Genomic DNA, 21,155 nt, shown 5'->3' with positions numbered 1-21,155 from the left:
TAACGATAAAATAAAGTAGCATTTAAAACCTAGAAGAGAAATTGAAGATGAAGATCTTCCGTCTTGATCGATCGAATCCTTGAATCTCCGAGACGCTCCAAGGAATCTCCGTTCTCTTTGTTGTTTTTCTCCTCTTGATTCTCCAAAAGTTTTTTTCTTCTTCTGTTTCTGATCCTTTTATTAGGTTTTGGGAAAACCTATTTTCACTTGCACTCCAATTGGGCCTTATTTTGGCTGATTCGCAGTAAAAATTATATCGTCCACGCACGGGGCGCCAAGCCTGGCGCCCCAAACTTGGGAGAAACAGAAGCTGAATCCGTCAACGGCGCCCCGGGCGCCAACTCCCGCACGCCGGGCAACAGGTTGGCGCGTCACGCGCCACCTCCAGCGCACCGTGCACGGCAGAAACAAAAGCAAATCGTTGATTTGGCGCCTCGTGCGCCAGGTACCGCGCCCCGTGCGCCATTTTGGCGCGCCGTGCGCGGGCAAAACAGAAGCAAATCGTTGATTTGGCGCCTCGGGCTCCAGGCCGCGCCCCGTGCGCCACATACCACGCGTAGTGCGCCAACGGGAAATTTGGTTTCTCCGTTTTTGCTTCTTTTTGCGGCGTTTCCTGTTATTTAACATATAACTTGAGTGAAAGCATGATTGAGAAGGAATAATCAATATTTCTTGCATTTAATGACTATTTTCACACATTTATGATTAATTCCTTATTTCTTTTAAGTTAGAAAACATCATCTGCTAGACTCACATCACAAAACATACGTTTCCAACTGCGAAGTGTGTCAAAAGTTAAAACCTCCTACACATGCCCCATACAGGCTTTTGCAACCCTTACCCATACCTGATTCCATTTGGACAGATATTACTATGGACTTTGTTACTCACTTACCATTGTCTGCAGGATCCAGTGTTGTATTGGTAGTGGTGGACCGCCTATCCAAAGCTGCGCATTTTATCCAGCTTCCGTCTCAGTATTCCGGCTCTAAGGTTGCATCCTTGTTCTGGGAACACGTCAGAAAGCTACATGGCTTGCCTCAGACGATCATATCCAACAGAGACCCCATATTTTTAAGTGATTTCTGACGAACACTTTTCAAGCTGCAAGGCACAACCCTCAAGTTCAGTTCATCCTACCATCCACAAACTGATGGACAAACGGAGCGAGTAAACAGGTGTTTAGGCACATGCCTGAGAGCCTTCGCCCAAAATCACCCTCGTTCGTGGACCCACTACCTTAGCTGGGCAGAGTACCACTACAACACAAGCTACCACCATTCCACCGGGTTTACGCCTTATGAGGTGATGTACGGTAAGCCTCCGCCAGATCTGGTAGCTTACAGCCTCGGCTCCTCTCTCAATGAAGCCGTGGATACCACACTCAGCCAGCGTAACACCATCATGAAGACATTAAAAGAAAATCTCAGACGAGCACAACAAATAATGAAGGCACATGCAGACAAAGGTAGAAAGGACTATAAGGTTACCGTCAGAGATCTTGTTCTGCTCCGTTTGCAACCGTACAGACAGGTGTCAGTCCATCGTCGTTCCTCCCAAAAACTGAGTTTACGCTACTATAGCACGTTTGAAGTTTTAGACAAGATTGGGAAAGTCGCGTACTGCCTCAAGTTACCTCATTCCGCCATGATTCATGATGTTTTTCACATCTCGATGCTTCGCCCTTTCAAATCGGGTCGCACCTACACGCTTCATGATCTTCCAGACACAACCAACGATGACTCTCCGATGGCTTTGACACCATGTGGTGTAGTAGGTAGCAGATCAGTTTGGAGAAATGGCTGATTGGTTCCCCAATTACTGGTGCAATGGCTAGGATTGAGGCCAGAGGACTCAACGTGGGAAGACAAGGCTGACCTTTTACAGGGAGGAGAAACATTACATCCGGCAGGGGCCACCTTGGCAACCAAAGAGACGCCTAAGGGAGACGAACGAGGCATTTTTCGTCAGACCAAAACACAAGTGGGGCAACTGAAACACTCTTTTCACTCACATAGACCTATGCAGCAACTCCCAACCACTCCCTTTACTGCTGGCCAGCTCATTCCAACTACTCTCATTGATCCAACAACGCCTATTGGTTCCCCTGTGTCGGCAAACTCCCACCCGCTGGATATCACAATTCCATAACCTTACCAACTTGATGGTGTTGTCCACTCAACTACTCTACCAGCTGCGGGCCCTATAACACCCCGTTCTAGAACCGGTTTGTTAACATCGCCTTATGATATTAAGCGCAGTTACAATCACATGGTTCAATTAAAATTCGGTTAAAATTTTTCTTTTTAAAACATGCCGAACTTAAGATAACCAAGTGCGTGATCATAACCGTATTACGTTGCAGAATAAAACAACTAAGCTTAACATCATACTTCTTATATCCTTAGACCAAATGTTATTAAATGTCTTCTTCTAATCATTAGCTACGCGTGGCTTCGAACCGCGCCTCGTTTGGAGCACTGTAGCTCGCGTTATGACAAATTAGAGCAACATAAGTGCGTGTTGGACACAGGCCCCGCGCGCTAAAGCGCGCGTTATCGGGCGCTAAAGCCTCCATCTGGGCGCTTAAGCGCACGGAGGCAGAGAGCACAGGTCTTTCAGTGTAAATGGGCGCTTAAGCGCGCACCAGGGTGCTTAAGCGCGATATCCTGAGCGCTTAAGCCCCCATTTGGGACGTTTTAGCGCGCAGAGACAGAAGCATCTCCTCCTTCAGTGGCTAAGGGCGCTCAAGCGCGAACCAGGGCGCTCAAGCGCGCAACCCTGGGCGCTTAAGCCCCCACTCTAGGCGCTTAAGCCCCCACTCTAGGCGCTAAAGCCCGCGGAGACAGTAAGCATCCCATCTTTCCGCAGCGAAGGGCGCTTAAGCGCAAACCAGGGCGCTCAAGCGCGCAATCCTGGGCACTTAAGCCCCCACTTTGGGTGCTCCAGCGCGAGGAGGCAGATAGCATTGGCTCTCACAGGGGCAGCAGGGCGCTTGAGCGCGCTCCTGGGCGCTTGAGCGTGCTGCCAGGGAATTCTCTCTCTCTCATTTCTCAAGTCCCAACCTAGGGGAAAGGGCATCCCCATGACAAGCCTCAATGGTTCATGCCTATAACTTAACCCTAGCACTTATCCAACCTCTCCTCATGGATTATACTAAAATTTGGGTAGCATAACCTTTGTTTTCTCAACATTTCCCAATTTAGCACTAGGTATCTAATCAAGTTTTCCAGCTCAACAATCCAATACATAATGAGCATACATATATTGAACTTAAAGTAATCATCAACTACAAATCATGTTCATTACAATTCATGGAACTTAGCTTACAAAACACTATGATCACTCCCTTGGCTCCCATCAACAAAGAGATAACCAAAGGCATGAGCATAGGTTAAGTCCATTCCAAATAAGCAGAACATACATCTATCAATTGTCTATTAATTACAATCATATACATGTGAGCTACAAAACAACATGTATAATATCAAAATACAGGATCCTCATACATCACTACTAGTCCAAGTATGGCCATTTACCACTGGTGGCTCCTGCAGCATCCTTACCTGAAAGGGGGTCCCCACAACACGGGGTGAGATATACGAATATATCCAGTAAACCAGGGGTCCTTGGAGAATCTCTCCACCCCACAGTTCCATATCAGTGTAATAGCAATAACAATAATAATGCAGTAAATACATATCTATGCAAAGTGCAATAACATCTCCAGGAGAAATCCCTCGAGCTCTCAAGCTGTCCTAAGGAAACTCAGATGCAAATAGTCCTACTGGCCAGCTAAACTACCAAGTATGATTTAATCATCGTCATGCAACATACCAACATAGGGAAACACCATCCTTTGCCACACCAAATGCATACACATATGTATAACAAAGCATTACATTATTTCATTACATTTATATACACTATAACTACCACTACCCTTTCAGGGCTTGGTGGAACAATCAAGGGAATTACACCCAAGGTCCGAAGGCTTACCTCAAGCTTCTGTCAACCTATGTTCTCCACCAACAGGTTCCACAACTAGTCAACTTTAATTCCAACTATTATTTGCAATTTCACCTACATTAAGGTGCCATAGTATCAATCATGCCATCCAATGAATATTCATATATACTCATTAATACCACAACAACTCTACATCACAATTTGGCATGAGCTTACCTATTCTAAGGAGCTAATCAAGCTCCATAGCTTGCTCCAATGGTTGATCACTCACGGTTGGTCCAAATGTCTCAATCTTAGACATCACAAGGACACAATCATCAATCAACCAAGCCAAACCATTGAGCATAATTGCAAGAAAACTCACAACCAAGTATCATATTCTTGCAATATTCAAAGTATAGTCATATAACTATCTAAGCTCATTTTCACCGATTAATCATCATTCTTAGCATTTCTCATAACATACGCTAAGCTCCAATACGCCTAGAACATAGCCAATCTATCAACATTTCATAAAACCCTAAAACACTATTCATTAAAAACCCTAAATCATGAAATTTTCCAAGAAAACAAGGTTCAAGGGTTAGAATCTTACCACCAATGGTCACACAACCAAGGATTGATGGCTCATCAAGCTCCAATGGAGGTTGAAGCTCTCAAACACCTCAATTTCTCCAATGGACCGAATTTTTGGAGGAGGATATCTCACTCCACAATGCTCCCCACTACAAACTAAGCTAGGATTATGAAAGAGGAGAAGATTTGGAGTGATTTAGGCTTTGGAATGAGTTGATTTGGCCAAGGTTTGCTCACTCTATGGTTTCCCCCTTCTTCTTCCCTCTTCTCCCTCTCCTCTTTTCTTTCTTTTCTCCTCTGCTGGTCGACGGGTTTCTTGGGGGGATTTGGGTTCCTTTTTTGTTTTATCACTTAACATAAGTTAAGTGGTAACATGTGGGTATTAGTTCGTCTATCTATTCGATTCCATTAATTACCAAACTTTACCCAAAAGTCTGGAATATTATTCTAGGAATATTTCCGCTTTTATTTTTATATTTTGGGTACTCTTGCCTACACCCATTTATACCCCTTAATTTTCACTGAGTACACTTTTTAACTCCAAAGTGACTCAGATTCATTTAATTAAGCCTTATACTTAATTTTACTCACTAAAACATGCTTAATTATTTAATTACATGTAATTTGCTAATTAATTAGGTTAGGGCTTGGCTCAGCGGTAAGCTTGCTTGCCGTGGTGTGTCAGGTCGCGGGTTCGAATCAGCCTCTCTGCAAAAAGTAGGGGAAAGACTGCCTAGAGTATTCCCTTCCCCAGACACTCACGAAGTGGGTATTTGAACTGGGTCGGCCCTTTTAATTAGGTTAGGGCTATTATAGGCCCCACTGAAACCCAATTACTCGGTCTCGAGGACGAGCCCGTTTTTGATGGGGTGGGAATTGTTGCCAACCATTTAGGCCCACTTGGCCCGTCTGATGGATTAGCTAATAAGAGAGTTATTCAAAGGCCCAAACGTTTTGATGACTATGTTGTAGGCTGATAGCCTTGTAGCCCTTTTTCTCTTTTGTATGAGTTGTATTTCTCTTTCATATGAGTTTTATTACTTGTTATTACTTATGTAACAGAATGTGGTTGTTAAGGTTGTTATATGCCTTGTTGAATCAATGAGAATGGGAGGCATTCAGTGAAAATTCTCTTTTCTTCCCCCAGTTTCTCTCTCTTCTTCTCTCTCCTTAACCTCATCTGATTTCTTAAATCCATCGGGTAACAATTTACCACACCAATATCATATAGAAACATAACCCTCACAATGTATAATCATATCACCATGCATTTCCAATTTTCATGAAAAACCCAAAATCCTCATCTATTTCAAATTCATAAAATCAATTACTTCAACCATAGAAATTAAAGTTACTCACCATGAATAGGCTCATAGACCCACAATCTCAACCTTTCAAGCCTTCAACCAAGCAAACAATGGCTTTTTTTCTTCCTTGATGAACAGTAACCGTCACTTTGGGGGAGGAAGATCTCTTGATACAATGGTTCCCAAGAAGAAAGGAGGCTTGGGCTTTTATCATAAGAGGTTGCACTACAACTTTTATGAAATGCACATTGTGTGGAAATGGCTTGTAGAAGAAATGAATTCCTAGCCCTAGAAGCACACCAAGGCCCGCCACGGGTCTGTCTGAGAGGGAGAAGAAGATGTAGGTGTATATTTTGTGTTTTCTCTCTCCCAGTAAGTCATTTAAGTGAATTTTTACTTGCGTAATTCACATTTCTTACTCTTAATCTTACATATTTATAAATTATTATATTTTTAAGAGCTTGATGTTTATCATTTTAAATGATATAAGTTATGTCATTTTAGGAAAGAGATAAAGACAAGAAATATAAATCATGGGAAAAAATGGGTAATTTTTTTAATTTAAATTTTAAATAAAAAAATTTTATTTTATGTATTTCTCTATCTTAAAATGACATAACTTTATGTCATTTAAAATGACAAACACTCTTCCCTATTTTTAATCCTAAAATAATTTATTTGGCCTGAATTGAATTTTCTCATTTTTAAATTTTATCGGTAAATTTCATAACAGTGTATTTTATTCGATAAAATCACTTTTTATACTTTTTCTCATAAAGTATTATATTATACAAAATTATATTTTGAATCCAATTCTAATATTGATTTTATCAAAATAAATCTTTAATTATCAAAATCGCAGGTTGGAGTTGTTATGCTTAATTACTTATAATGTTAACAAATCGGTTCGATTACGGGGGCAAACTGTATAGGATATCCTTCACGCGCTCGTAATAAGAAGTAACCACATGAGGTGAGTTTCTGCGCAAACAGCCATAACAAGAATATTGACTTCTGAACTTCGACGTGAGGGTGTTCGTTGCTGGCCAATGGAATATGAATTGCATTGGGTTGCCATTAAGGTCATCATATTTAACAATGCTAAGAAAATTGTAAGGAATAGTTATAATAATCAGCTTAAACTTATCAGTTTATGCTAGTTTTAAGCATCAACCTTGGGATCAATGAAATCCAAAGGCTTTCTCTTTTGATTTTATTTAGTCAATTCCATCTTAAAGTTGCATTATTCTTGCAATCAGATCCAAAAAAATTAGCACCATTTCTCTCTCAAAAAAAAAGTCTTGGAAGAATAATTCAGCTTACTTTATAATACAAGTAAGGTTAATAATGCTTTAGATTCTTTTATGCTGACGACGTATTAGTACAATATTATGATGATTTTTTTACAATAATAAACTAGGCTTCATTGAAATACAAATTTATAATATATTATATGACTTCAAGGTTAAGGTCAAGAGATGCCTTCTCGATATTCTTTAAATCAAGCCACTTTCTTAATGATTCAGCCTCATCAATCTTGGCCGCCCTTAGATTGTGACTGAAATCAAAGGATGAAACCCAAATTATTGACAAGTATATTATATCAAATGGCAAAAAAGAAAGACTAGTAAATAAGCTTGGGAGAAACCAGGACAAAAATTATAATAATAATAACGTTGACCAGCGTTGTGTTGAACCAAGTACCTCGTGGTTCCAGTGATTTTCTGCTCAAGATTTCTCAAAACTATCAACCATTTAAAGAATGGAAATTTCCATGCTTTTCCTAACCCAGTTGTGAGAGGTGAATCTCTATTCCATTATTAAGAATATCAATGCTTCAAAAGCCAGAATATCTTAACTAACCTGCTCCAATATAATTGTTGTCTTTTGGCCGAAAAGGTGATTGATGTGATATTGGTATAATGGACAAAGATAGACCTTCAGCTATGCTTTTGTTCATCATTTTTATGTTATCTACCCACAGCGTTTTTGGTGCAGACCTTATTGATATCTATTGTCCTCTATCAAACGCCTCCTTTAAGGTTTCTGCGCAAGCAGCCATAACAAGAATATTCACTTCTGAACTTCGACTTGAGTGTGTTCGTTGCTGGCCAATGGAATATGAATTGCATTGGGTTGCCATCAATGGAATATTTAACAATGCTAAGAAAATTGTAAGGAATAGTTATAATAATCAGCTTAAACTTAACAGTGTATGCTAGTTTTAAGCATCAACCTTGGGATCAATGAAATCCAAAGGCTTTCTCTTATGATTTTGTTTAGTCAATTCCATCTTAAAGTTGCATTATTCTTGCAATCAGATCCAAAAAAATTAACACCATTTCTGTCTCAAAAAGAAAATCATGGAAGAATAGTTCAGCTTACCTTATAATACAAGTAAGGTTAATACTTAATAATGCTTTAGATCCTTTGATGCTGACGACGTATTAGTACAATATTATGATGATTTTTTGACAATAATAAATCTAGGCTTCATTGAAATACAAATTTATTATATATTATATGACTTCATGGCTAAGGTCAAGAGATGCCTTCTCGATATTCTTTAAATCAAGCCACTTTCTTAATGATTCAGCCTCATCAATCTTGGCCGCCTTTAGATTGTGACTGAAATCAAAGGATGAAACCTAAATCATTGACAAGTATATTATACCAAATGGCAAAAAAGAAAGACTAGTAACTAGCAATAAGCTTGGGAGAAACCAGGACAAAAATTATAATAATAATAACGTTGACCAGCGTTGTATTGAACCAAGTACCTCGTGAAGCTCGTGGTTCCAGTGATTTTCTGCTCAAGATTTCTCAAAACTATCAATAGTCAGTACTTAATTCCAGTCAATATCCATTTCAAGAATGGAAATTTCCATGCTCTTTCTAACCCAGTTGAGAGAGGTGAATCTCCATTCCATTATTAAGAATATCAATGCTTCAAAAGCCAGAATATCTTAACTAACCTGGTCCAATATAATTGTTGTCTTTTGGCCGAAAAGGCGATTGATGTGATATTGGGATAATGGACAAAGATAGATCTTCAGCTATGCTTTTGTTCATCATTTTTATGTTATCTATCCACAGCGTTTTTGGTGCAGACCTTATTGCTATCTATTGTCCGAATGAATTCCCATTTTACACTCCCAACAATTCATTCCACAATAACCTCAAGCTTCTTCTGGGGTTGTTGTCCTCCGACACCGCTTCAGAGGCAGGTTTCTATAACACATCTACAGGAGAAGGGCCAGACCAAGTGTATGGACAAGCACTCTGCAGAGGGGACATCACCAACTCCACAGTTTGCAAGGAATGCATTGAGAAAGCAAGCCAAGATATAATGAATAGGTGCACCAGTGAAGATGCAATGATATGGTATGAACTTTGCCAAGTTCGGTACTCCTTTCAGATGTTTATATCAAGGATGGTTTATACTGGAAAGTATCCACCGCATAATGATCAGGAGAAGAATGTCTCAGATCCTATTGGATTTGATAAATTCTTGACTTTCTTAATGAACAATCTCTCATATGAGGCTGCTTTTAATCCTGCTAAGAACATGTTTGCAGCTGGGGAAATTGATATCCCTGGGACGAAGACAATTTATGGACTAGTCCAGTGTACCAGGGACATTTCTGAAACAGACTGTAGTAGTTGTTTGAGTTCTGCATTAATGGACCTTACTGCATGTTGTTCCTACCGGGAAGGAGGGATGATTGTTAGTAGGACTTGCAATGTGAGGTTCGAATCGTCTGAGTTCTTTAATACTTCATCAGCATACCAGTTGATTTACCCAACTTCGAAAGGTAAGGTTATTAAATCTGACAATTTGCATATATACATCAAAGAAATTATTCATACTTTTCAGTTTCACTGCTTGCTTTTAAATCCTATTTCAAAAATACCCCAAAGTTGACTAATAGATTAATTTTTGTTCAGGATTAATCTTAATCTATTTTGTTCCTATTTGTTTATTCACATTTCATAAATAATAACTTTAAGAAAATTGAAATTAAAAGTAGTTAATGAGGGGTGTGAATAGGGAATTTGGATTGTAGCATCATCCTAATTTCATCCATCATGTCAAAAAGGAATTGATAGAAGCTTGTTTCAATTTACAAGGAAGAGGGAAATGGAAGCCCTGGATGTTTGTGTTGACTATATGTGGGTCAATTTTGACATTAGCAGTTCTTATTGGGCTGTGCACTGTTTGCTTCTGGCGAAAAAAGGATAGAGACAGAGGTGAACTTCTATAATTGTAATTCATTTTCACAAAATCCATATAAGAACTGCAACCCTCAGTTCTCTTTTATTTCTTTGCATTTTTTGTCTTTAAATATAAAATTAAACAGGTGAAGAAAAAAGCGAAATGACTCTATTACAAGAGTTAGCTAGCCCCAAGAAAGTAGAAATTACACAAGAAGGTGACTTGATTAGTTCAGATGAACTGTTGTTCATGAAGTTAGCAACAGTTAAGGCCGCTACTGATGACTTTTCTGATACAAATAAGCTGGGTCAAGGAGGGTTTGGTGCGGTGTACAAGGTAATATAATCCACTAGAGCTCTTTTAGTAGCAGTTCTGTCATTATGTTTGATTTTGGAATTCAAATTGCCAGGGTGTTCTGCCAGATGGTAATGAAATAGCAGTTAAAAGATTATCAAGAAAGTCTTGGCAAGGAATAGAGGAATTCAAAAATGAGGTCAAACTAATTGCCAAACTTCAACATAGGAATTTGGTGAGGCTAGTGGGCTGTGTCTTAGAGGGAGAGGAAAAGCTACTCATATATGAATTCATGTCAAACAAAAGCCTTGATCAATTTATCTTTGGTTTGTTCAGATTCTTACTTTTTCATAAACCTTCCACATGTATCGTTGATTGGTTTTACACAAGATAACATTCAATTGACTCTTGTTCTTTATTACTCAAGTTCCAGAAAAACGTTCCAAACTTGATTGGAAGACATGCTATGGCATTATCAATGGCGTAGCCAGAGGCCTACTTTATCTTCACGAGGAGTCTCGGCTTAAAATCATTCACAGAGACCTAAAACCAAACAATGTGCTGTTGGACCATGAACTAGTTGCTAAAATATCAGATTTTGGTATGGCCAGGATATTTTCTGAGAATCAGAATGCAGCAAACACGAAAAGAGTTGTGGGAACATAGTAAGGCAAAATTTTCACCCTTGTTTAATTTTCTGTTATTGCCATAATATTCATGAACTGAACTAATGAACCCATACATGATGCTGATGTACAAAATAGTGGATATATGGCTCCAGAGTATGCAATGGAGGGTTTGTTCTCCGTTAAATCTGATGTCTTCAGCTTTGGTGTGATCTTGCTCGAAATCATCAGCGGTAAAAGAAATAGCGGCTTTTACATAACTGAAATTGCCCCGACACTGCTGGCATATGTAATTTCATTAATCAAAGAGTTGATTTAGTTGTTAGTAAATCCTTAATTGTAGGGGAAGAAAATATATAATTCTTTTAAATTCAAACTATGACAGGCATGGCGGCTGTGGAATGAAGGGAAAGAATTGGAATTTGTGGATCCTGTGTTATTGGAATCATGTCTTTCCTACGAAGTTCTGAGGTGCATGCACATTGGGCTCCTGTGCGTGCAGGAAGATCCTGAACTCAGGCCCACCATGTCAGATGTTGTGGTTCTCCTAGGAAGTGAATCAATGGCTCTTCCCCAACCAAGACAACCAGCATTTTCTTTGGGTAGGGTGCTTCATGTCGATCCATCTATGCCAACAAATCCTTCCATTAATGAGATTATTTTGTCTAGTATTTTACCACGATGATATAACATTTTGTCACAACCTAGGGGTGCTACAATGTATTATTGACAGTACAGTAGCATAGAAATTGGGGCATGTTTTATGAACTGTGTATACTTGTATACTCTAGGCATATATGTATAATTGTTACATGAGATTTTCCGCTTGTACATAGAATTTTTAGGAGCTTGTTTTGTATCTTTTTTACATATATCAACAACAGTACGGAGACTTGAAGACATCCAGATCCGTACACGCGTTCACTTTAATCTTAATAACTCACGGTTCTCCATCTGACATGTTAGACTTTTCTTCTTTTCTTTTCTTTTGTATTTTGTTTAAGGGTTTTATAAGAGTTATGTTGTAGGAAAAGTGATCGTGTAACGTTATAGAGATTCGTTTTGCGTGTCTTAATCTTTTATTTATTTTTTTGTTTTAAAAAGTGTGGGCCCCACAAAATATTGTGAGGTAGGAAAGTTTGTTATGTCATGTTAAAGGATAAAACCAAAACCTTTCTTTAAAACATTTTCGAGTTTCCAATACGTTATAATCGAAATAACTCAACCGAGAAAATAAAACAAACAAACAAATAGAAGCTTGACTTACTTTATTGACTTCCGTCAAATGATGGCCATAAAAACCGACATAGGATTGCACAAAATATAACCAGCAATCCCATGAACCTGGTTATGAACATATCCTCCATGGCTGCTTCGTTGAAGCTTGTGTTGCTATTTATCATTCTTAGCTTCCTCAACCTTGGTACTGGTAAAGCACAGGAATTGGATTCCCCTGTGTATCTTTACCAAAACTGCTCAACCAACACCACCGGCAACAGTGCCTACCAACTGGACCTGAGGACCCTTCTCGGTTCCTTATCTTCCAACGCCACTGGCACCACCAAATTCTACAACACCACCGTCGCCGGAAGATCCCCCTCCGACACGGTGTTTGGACTTTTCATGTGCAGGGGTGATGTGCCCTCTCAGTTGTGTCGGCAATGCGTGGTGAACGCAACGCAGCGACTGCGCTCACAGTGCTCACGGTCCAAAAGGGCAGTGATATGGTACGATGAGTGCATGGTTCGTTTTTCCAACAGGTCTTTCTTCTCCACTGTGGACACAAGGCCTCGACTTGGCCTTCTCAACACTGCCAACATCTCCAACCAGGAAAGCTTCATGCATTTACTGTTTCAAACAATAAACCAAACTGCTGATGAGGCTGCAAGTTTTTCTATTGGTGTCAAGAATTATGCCACGAACAAAGCAAACATATCTGGGTTTCAGTCCCTCTATTGTATGGCTCAGTGCACACCAGATTTGTCACCCCAAGATTGTAGAAGTTGTCTCAGTGGTGTGATAGGGGACCTTCCATGGTGTTGTCAAGGAAAACAGGGAGGAAGGGTTCTCTATCCCAGCTGTAATGTCAGATATGAGCTCTACCCTTTCTATCGCACAATTACTCCTAATACTACAATTTCTCCAAATTCTACAATTCCTCCAAATTCGGGAGGTATAGTTTCAAAATATATTTGCTTTCGCCTTATATCTTCACTCTTATAATTAACATCTCCAAAAGAAGAATATGGGGGAATGGAATTTTACAATATCTTCACTCCAATGAAAAAAAGAAATCTTTTTTCTTTTCTTTTTTTATGTTTTGGAACTGTAGGAGGAGGAAGCAGTGGGATTTCAGCTGGGACAATTGTTGCAATTGTGGTTCCAATCGTAGTAGCTGTGCTTCTATTTATCGTGGGAATTTGTTTCTTAAGTAAAAGAGCAAGGAAGAAGAATGATTCTGCACAAGGAAAGAGTAAGGATCCACGCGAGTGAATCGGAAAGATATTAACTCTTTTTGTTCATAGTTGCGCACTCTTCTCTGGTAATTTTATCTTACACGTTTGATTTGGCCTCTTAGCTGCATATGACATCACCGATGTGGAGTCCTTGCAATTCGATTTCGGCACAATTGAAGCAGCCACGAACAAATTCTCTGCAGATAACAAGTTGGGTGAAGGTGGATTTGGTACGGTTTACAAGGTATGGTACTAAGATAGTTTGTGCCTTTTGTTTCTTATCTTTGTAAGAAGCAAATTACAAGGTATGGTACTAATTTTGTGTGGAAAATTCAGGGCACTCTTCCAAGCGGACAAGAAATTGCTGTCAAGAGACTCTCCAAAAGCTCCGGGCAAGGTGCAGAAGAATTTAAGAATGAAGTAGTGGTGGTTGCCAAGCTTCAACACAGAAATTTAGTGAGGCTTCTGGGATTTTGCTTGCAGGGAGAAGAAAAGATACTTGTTTATGAATATGTGCCCAACAAAAGTCTGGACTATATTCTTTTTGGTAGGATCATCTTATCTGAATTCTGTTCAGTGTACAATTTACATATACCTGCTTTGAATCTATTTTTTCAGTTTTTGCCCTATTCAGTGTATATGTTACCAAATTAGAGAAAGCTATGCATTTTAAAGCAATTGAGTATTCATTGGCCTAATAATAACCAAGATGAAATCATATTTGACATTTTTGGTATGACTTGAATATTTTGTTCAATGTGTAGATCCTGAAAAGCAAAGGGAGTTGGATTGGACAAGACGGTACAAGATTATTGCAGGGATTGCTCGAGGCATTCAATATCTTCATGAAGATTCTAGGCTTAGAATTATACATCGTGATCTTAAAGCTAGCAACATATTGTTAGATGGAGATATGATTCCGAAAATCTCAGATTTTGGCATGGCAAGAATATTTGGAGTTGATCAAACTCAAGGAAACACCAGCAGAATTGTAGGGACTTAGTAAGTACAAATTTCATATATTTCTTGGAGCATCCATGTTTGTGAAAGCGCTGGTTTTAGTTTCTAACAATCTAACAAGCAGAAACACTTTTTTAATCAAACAAATTTTAAAAAGCGTTTTCAATCTATGTTACAGTGGTTACATGGCTCCAGAGTATGCAATGCATGGAGAGTTCTCTGTTAAGTCTGATGTATACAGTTTTGGAGTCCTCATTCTGGAGATTATTAGTGGCAAGAAGAATAGCTCTTTCTATCAAACAGACGGTGCTGAGGATCTATTGAGCTATGTGAGTATTGCAAATATTTAGCTTCCTTGGGTTATTTCAACCAAAACTTGTTCTTCTAATGAAAAGGAAAAATATATGGTGCTCACTGCTCACACCTTAACAAATACTTAATGAAATTTTTATGTAGACTTGGCAACTTTGGAAGGATGGAAAACCCTTGGAACTGATGGACCCCATATTAAGAGAATCCTGTAATCCAAATGAAGTTATCAGAAGCATCCACATTGGTTTGCTCTGTGTCCAAGAAGACCCAGCTGACAGACCTACAATGGCAAGAATAGTTCTTATGCTAGAGAGTGACACTGTTACTCTACCAACACCTAAGCAGCCTGCATTTTTCCCCCAGAGTGGAACTGATCCAAACATGCCAAAGGAACTGCAATTTGATCAATCTACAACAAAGTCAATACCAATTTCTGTGAATGAGATGTCGATTAGTGAAATGGATCCTCGATAAGCTTGATTGCTTGAACACTGGAGGTTTGAATAGATGAAGAATCTTTGCCTGTGTAGTTATGAGTCATAGTTTAATATGACCGTATTTCGAAATATTGGAATATTATGTATTGTAGTTGCTTATTTTTCAATGTGAAATAATATATGCTGGCCATTTAGGCCATATATTGTATTTAAGACTACGAGGACTTATTGTCTATCTAGCACCGACACAACATGATATTTCGATATGTCATTTCTAAAAAAATATAAATTTTGATACGTTGAGACATATTTTATTAGTAAATAATATTTTTAATTTATATAGTGTATATTTAATTTAATATTCAATAATTTAACAAAAAAATGAAACTAACTTGATAATATCCATCAACATGTTATTTTCCAACTTTCCTTTTCAAACCAAAATCACATAAAGAAAAATTGGTTCAGATTCGGAATCCAAGTGTTACATAAAGGGAGAAAAAAACACAAATCTAATGTAACCAATGGCAACAATAGCAAAAAATTCACCAACACCCAATACCAAGAATCATAGCAACCTTCTTCACAAAAGGAATCATATCTAAAATTATTTACTGAATACACTGCAGAATAAAAGAACATCACGAACGCAATCAAACATTATAAAGGTGAAAGCTTTAATAAAAAAAAAAAAAAGAACTAGATGAGAGATCATATCAAAGAGAGACAGAGATCAGATTAGAGAGAGATCAGCGAGAAGGAGACACAGCAAAAGCTTAACAGGAATTACAATGACGATGCTGAGATGATCTATTACCTACTTAAGGGGAAAAGGGGGGTTGATCTGATTGTGTGGCAGCTTTATTAATATATTTTAATTTTTTTTTAAAAATAAAAATATAATATTTTTAAGAAAATTTCATTTGACCGTGTGTCGAACACAGTTAAATTCGAGTGTCAAAATGGTCAACGTGTCGATAATGTCAATCGCGTGTCGAACACTGTCTCAGAATATGTTGGAGCTGTAGGAAATCTTAGATTTATGCGGAAGCGGTTTAGGACCTAGTACATTGGTATGCTTACCGAATCATCCTTGTTTCACAATTACCTCTCGGTGCGCAAGTCTCGTGTAGAATCTTTCCTTGTAGGATTTCTCTCTCGGTGCGCAAGTCTCGTGTAGAATCTTCCCTTGTAGGATTTCTCCTCACGAACAGCTCACCTCAGCACCGTAGCACGAACAACCTCCTTGAAGCTGGACTGTGGCAGATCTTCCAAACTATCTCTCGAGGAGGATGAGATGGTTGTGTGGGCAACTGTTCAGAGTATGTTGGAGCATGTCAACGTATCAGAGCATGTCGGACACGACACTCCCTGTTTTTTTGGAGTGTCCATGCTTCGTAGCTTATTGTTATCTCTCCCCAAAATGTAAAATGTATATATTTGAGAGCAAGTTTGAATATGAAGTGTGATTTCGCTGTCCGCTAATAAGGATTACTCTGCCAATATATCTTTCTTTTATTGAAAAGTAGGGATCATGATAAAGATTTTTTTTTTTGTTCTAAAATTTTTCAAGTTATGATCTTGTCAACCAATAAACATCGTATTTGAAACTATGTTAGCGTCCAAAATATATCGCTTTGCAAGTTGCATTAGCAACACATCTTGCCATGTAAATAGTAAGGATTCTGCACCTTACATAAACAATCCATATTAAGTAGTAGTTTTGACACTAGAAGTTTATTTGGTCCTGAATCTAGAAGGATTTGAAAAGTTTCCATACCCACCCAAGAAAAACAAGCACGCAAGCGGCGTTTATCCTCCGTTAGTACTCCCAATGAAGATAAGGGGACGAAGATCTTTCCATAGCGAGAAGGAAATCCACACATTCGTTGATCATGCAATGCAACAGCAGAGTACTGGTCTGCTCTAGTGACATCGACACTTGAGCCATCAAAGTTGACTCTAAAATAACTAGTGACTACCAATCAGTCTCTAGCTAACAGATAAAGAAAGATATTTATTCAGTTTTTGCTGGACTTTAGGGGAAGTCTGAATCATTATTTTCCACAAAGCCGCACTGTCATTTGCCCCAATCTTGTGCTCCACCAATTATTAAGAAATAAAAATGGTTGAAAGTTACCTTAGTTAGTGCGTTTGTTCAATGTCCCTACAGCATGCCTAACCCACTTGTTCAATGTCCATATATCATGTCTTAAAGGAGGATTAAAAAAAAAAAAAAAAAGGACACAAAAACTGAAAACAATTGGTGAGTTGCAAAAATGAACAATCCATTCCAAACCTGTCTACCAAGAGAGTTCACCCCAATGCCTACTTCCAAGTACTCTGTAATTTCTACTGTTTTTCTGTCTGCGTTAATCTTTCTAGTCTTTCTAAGCGAAGCAGCTCCAATTTACAGTGATCATTACTGTACAAAATCTATCACTTACCAACCAAACACAACATTTCAAACAAATCTTAATCACCTCATATCATCTCTTTCCTCCAAGGCCAGTGAAGGCAACCATTTCTACAGAACAAAAGTTGGCAGTGATGCCCCTAACATGGTCAACGGCCTCTTTCTCTGCCGGGGTGACATCCTCACCAGCACCTGCCATGAATGTGTGAGCACCGCAGCCAGAGAGATAAAACGCCGTTGCTCGAGTGAGAAAGAAGCAATAATCTGGTTCGACGTGTGCATGTTGCGCTACTCTAACCAATATCTCAACAACATAGTTCCTTCAGTGAGCCTGTTGAATTCAAAGAACATATCTCGTGCTGATTTGGACAGGTTCAATGAATTGCTGGCTGGCATGTTGAATGCTCTGGCAACTAAAGCTGAGAATTCCCTGAGCGACAAGTTTGCAACAGAGGAATTGAACTTCACGAGCACAGTGACCCTTTACGGATTAGTGCAGTGTACGCCTGATTTGACAGTGTTTGAGTGCAACATGTGCTTCAGAAGCGCCATAGCATCAATCCCCAATTGCTGCAATGGAAAACAAGGAGCAAGGGTGCTGCTTCCGGGTTGCAATATTAGATATGAACTCTACCCTTTTTATAATACTACATCACCGGTCGTTCAATCTCGTTCTTCAGGTAACCTTCTAAGTATTCGATTGTACTATGTTCGTGGTTGGACCAACTACTAATTTGATTTTTGACAACTGATATTGGTGCAGGAAGGAAGCATGTTTCAATAATTATATCATTTGTCATTCCGATTGTTGCTTTAGTGGTGCTTTTCATTTTATGCTCTTTTGTGGAAAAGAAGGCAAGAAAAAGGATACAGTTGTGGAAGAAATCGGTAATTAAGATGTGCTCTTACACTTTCGATCATTGTGAATGATTATTTATTAGGCTTGATATGCAAGATGCTAACTCTTTTTTTTTTTTTTTTTTTGTAGAAAATGGAATTTTCCAAAGATATAGAAGAAAGTGATACAGGAAAGAGTTCAAGAAATTATAGTCGAGGTAATGAGAATGCTCAGAAGTAAATTATTTGGAGTTGGGACAACAGTATCACTAAAATTCGAGACTTATTTGATTTTATAAGCTTGATTTGGAAGGTTGTAATTAATCCAAATAGCTTTGAAAACTTAGGATTCAAGAGTTAAGGAAATCTCTAACGAAATGTTCAGATGCATCCATGTTTGGATTATTGTGCTTAGAAAGATACTGCCATTGAATTAGTGGGCTCAGCGCTCTGGTTCACTTGGTGTTGCTTGCCAATGTCTGCTTATAGGTGGCGAGTGGTGAGATAGGAGTAGGACTAGCCATAAATTCTTAGTGAGTTTGAGTAAAACATTTTTTTTTTTTACTTTGTATTTCATATGGGTATTATTTCAATTATAATATTAAAGATATATTTAAAGTTAAAAGCAGATAATTCACAATATATATTTAATAATGAAAAATACATATTTCAAAAATTTCTGATGAAGTAGCAGCCGCAGCCCACTATGTCTAAAAGTTCGAATTTAAATTGATTGTACTTTTTTTTTTTTTTTGATAACAAAATTGATTGTACTTTTGTTTATTGAAAAGGTTGTAGATGTTTGTAAGTTATGAGTTATAGAACTTTAATGATGAATTTTAGTACAAAAGTGGGTTCAAAGTAAAAAGTACCAGATATTTGAGTACTAGGAAATGTTGTACTGGGCTGCGCCGGATATTTTATGTTGTACTAGCAAAAGCCCAGATATCTTAGTAGTGAGCTGGGTCGGGTTTTTACTTTCCTGACTCAAGCTTACGTCAAAAAAAATTCAGTCTATTTGGTCTATTAAAGGCTTTATTTGTAAGTCAAGCTCGACCCATTTTTAAAAATAAGAAAGTCTGACATGACCTACAGGCCTTGTAGGCCTCTCACTCTGTTGAATTTGGTGATTTTCGTATTTTTCTCATAACGAAGCTAATGCTATGTCAAAGAAGTCATGTGTAGCAACTGGCAAAGCAGAAATTACATAGGATGTTAAACATCAATTCGTGAAGGAACTGTTACAATTAAAATAGTTGAAAGCTAAGAGAGAGATTATGTAGCTGAAATGAAATCTTTTCTATAATTTGCCTCAATTATTATTTTTTTCCTCTTGGGTTTTTGGTACAAAGTTTAGGAGTGAATGTTATGTGTGATTTATTATTACCTACAAGAATCGAACCAATATTCATAATATTCAATTTTACGAGGAGCAAACTTCATTCACAATATCGATTTTAATTTATTTTAATAAATTAAATAGGTCAGTCTACAAGACTGTAGGCCGAGCTTGACAAAATTGATCTATAGCTTATTTGTTAAAAAAACTTTTTTATAAATCTAAATCTACTCTATTTTTCTAAAAGACCGAACCTGAGCTGAACACAATCTAACCCGGCCTATTTACACCCCCGCTAATTGCTAAACTCATTCACTGATATACGCAGGCCATATATAAATCATCCCAGGTAAAACGTACCTTCAAATCTGCATTGCTGCCTTTTGCTGAGTGAAAGACGATCCTTTAAGTGATAATATACTATTATTTCAAAAATAAAATATCAATAACTGTCAATATTAAATGTTAAACAAATATATACATATAACAAAAAAAAATCCCAAGAGGATCGAACTCTAAACCATTAAACCATAGTGGTATTCTAATATTTTATCCAAAAATAAAATAGTATCATCTAAGATTATTAGGTGATGACAAATTAATAATTTTATATATTATATCTTATTATATGTAGCTTCCAATGCATCTATTTTAATTGTGTCCAGAAAGCAAAATAGATCAATAGACAAAAATTATTACTTTAAGTAATACTCCATTTGTGTTACATCTATTGATCGTAATGATAAAACTGTCTTTTTAATTAGAAAGTTGTCATTCAAATAATAAGCAATTTAGAATTTTATCATAAGCATAGTTATTAAAATTTCGATTTATCATTACGATTTTATCATTTTATGATTTTTTTTATCAAAATGATTTTACCAATATTCTAAATGTTTTTACGATTATTTAAGATTTTTTTACATTATGATTTTATGTGTTACGATTTTTTAGCCCCTTTTCAATTTTATTTAAAATCTCAATTTTAACTATCTTGATCAGAAAAGTTTTGTAGAAAAGAAGGAACACCATCAATATCTAGACAAAAATAAATTTCACACAGAAAAAGTATAGAAATTATAATAAACAATAATTGCACCGTTTTCTTTTCTTTAAATTTCTATACAACCAAATGAACTTGAATGTAAAATAAAGTCGTGTGCTCTGATATAAATTATGACAAAAGTATGTCATTTATGGGACCCATACTTGAATGTAAAATAATTTGTGTTATTTCACATTTTTATTTTATTTTTGTTCACTCTCTTTCCTACATAATTTATCTCTCTCATATTTAAAATTACATAATTTTACATCCTTTAAAATAATAAAGATTGTTTACATAAATTATTTAGCCACAAAAATTGACCTGGGGACCGTTACTTCGTTCTTATTTCCAAGAACTATTCC

The 21,155-nt window shown here is 37.6% G+C and overlaps 4 protein-coding genes across 6 annotated transcripts; all 4 read left to right on the top strand.

Annotated features, from left to right (window-relative positions):
* Positions 1–1,308: 1,308 nt before the first annotated feature.
* On the top strand, positions 1,309–1,806 carry LOC133299184 (uncharacterized). Its single transcript, XM_061498628.1, has one exon. The coding sequence runs from the start codon at positions 1,309–1,311 to the stop codon at positions 1,804–1,806; it is 498 nt and encodes a 165-aa protein (XP_061354612.1).
* Positions 1,807–8,886: 7,080 nt separating this feature from the next.
* On the top strand, positions 8,887–11,673 carry LOC133299183 (cysteine-rich receptor-like protein kinase 10). Its single transcript, XM_061498627.1, has 7 exons — positions 8,887–9,667; positions 10,050–10,103; positions 10,214–10,404; positions 10,478–10,688; positions 10,790–11,027; positions 11,127–11,277; positions 11,374–11,673. The coding sequence occupies exons 1-7, from the start codon at positions 8,887–8,889 to the stop codon at positions 11,671–11,673; spliced, it is 1,926 nt and encodes a 641-aa protein (XP_061354611.1).
* A 631-nt stretch (positions 11,674–12,304) lies between these two features.
* Positions 12,305–15,436, top strand: LOC133299056 (cysteine-rich receptor-like protein kinase 10). 3 transcript variants are annotated; one of them, XM_061498458.1, is made up of 7 exons: positions 12,305–13,161; positions 13,327–13,461; positions 13,567–13,688; positions 13,781–13,991; positions 14,209–14,446; positions 14,583–14,733; positions 14,861–15,436. In XM_061498458.1, exons 1-7 carry the CDS (start codon positions 12,327–12,329, stop codon positions 15,188–15,190), a joined length of 2,022 nt encoding a protein of 673 aa, XP_061354442.1. In that variant the 5' UTR covers positions 12,305–12,326; the 3' UTR covers positions 15,191–15,436. The 3 variants fall into 3 exon arrangements, with proteins under 3 accessions (XP_061354442.1, XP_061354441.1, XP_061354440.1); XM_061498457.1 differs by having other exon boundaries at positions 13,324–13,461; XM_061498456.1 differs by having other exon boundaries at positions 13,321–13,461; positions 14,861–15,435.
* Positions 15,437–17,416: 1,980 nt separating this feature from the next.
* On the top strand, positions 17,417–18,982 carry LOC133299059 (putative cysteine-rich receptor-like protein kinase 9). The gene is made up of 3 exons (XM_061498461.1): positions 17,417–18,249; positions 18,333–18,457; positions 18,558–18,982. The coding sequence occupies exons 1-3, from the start codon at positions 17,433–17,435 to the stop codon at positions 18,645–18,647; spliced, it is 1,032 nt and encodes a 343-aa protein (XP_061354445.1). The 5' UTR covers positions 17,417–17,432; the 3' UTR covers positions 18,648–18,982.
* The last annotated feature ends 2,173 nt before the right edge of the window (positions 18,983–21,155 follow it).

Source organism: Gastrolobium bilobum, unplaced genomic scaffold (genome assembly GCF_033153095.1).
Source record: "Gastrolobium bilobum isolate Gb01-03AN ecotype WA unplaced genomic scaffold, APGP_CSIRO_Gbil_v1 utg500, whole genome shotgun sequence".
In the NCBI taxonomy this organism is placed as follows: domain Eukaryota; kingdom Viridiplantae; phylum Streptophyta; class Magnoliopsida; order Fabales; family Fabaceae; genus Gastrolobium; species Gastrolobium bilobum.
This window is presented reverse-complemented; position numbering and strand designations above follow the sequence as displayed.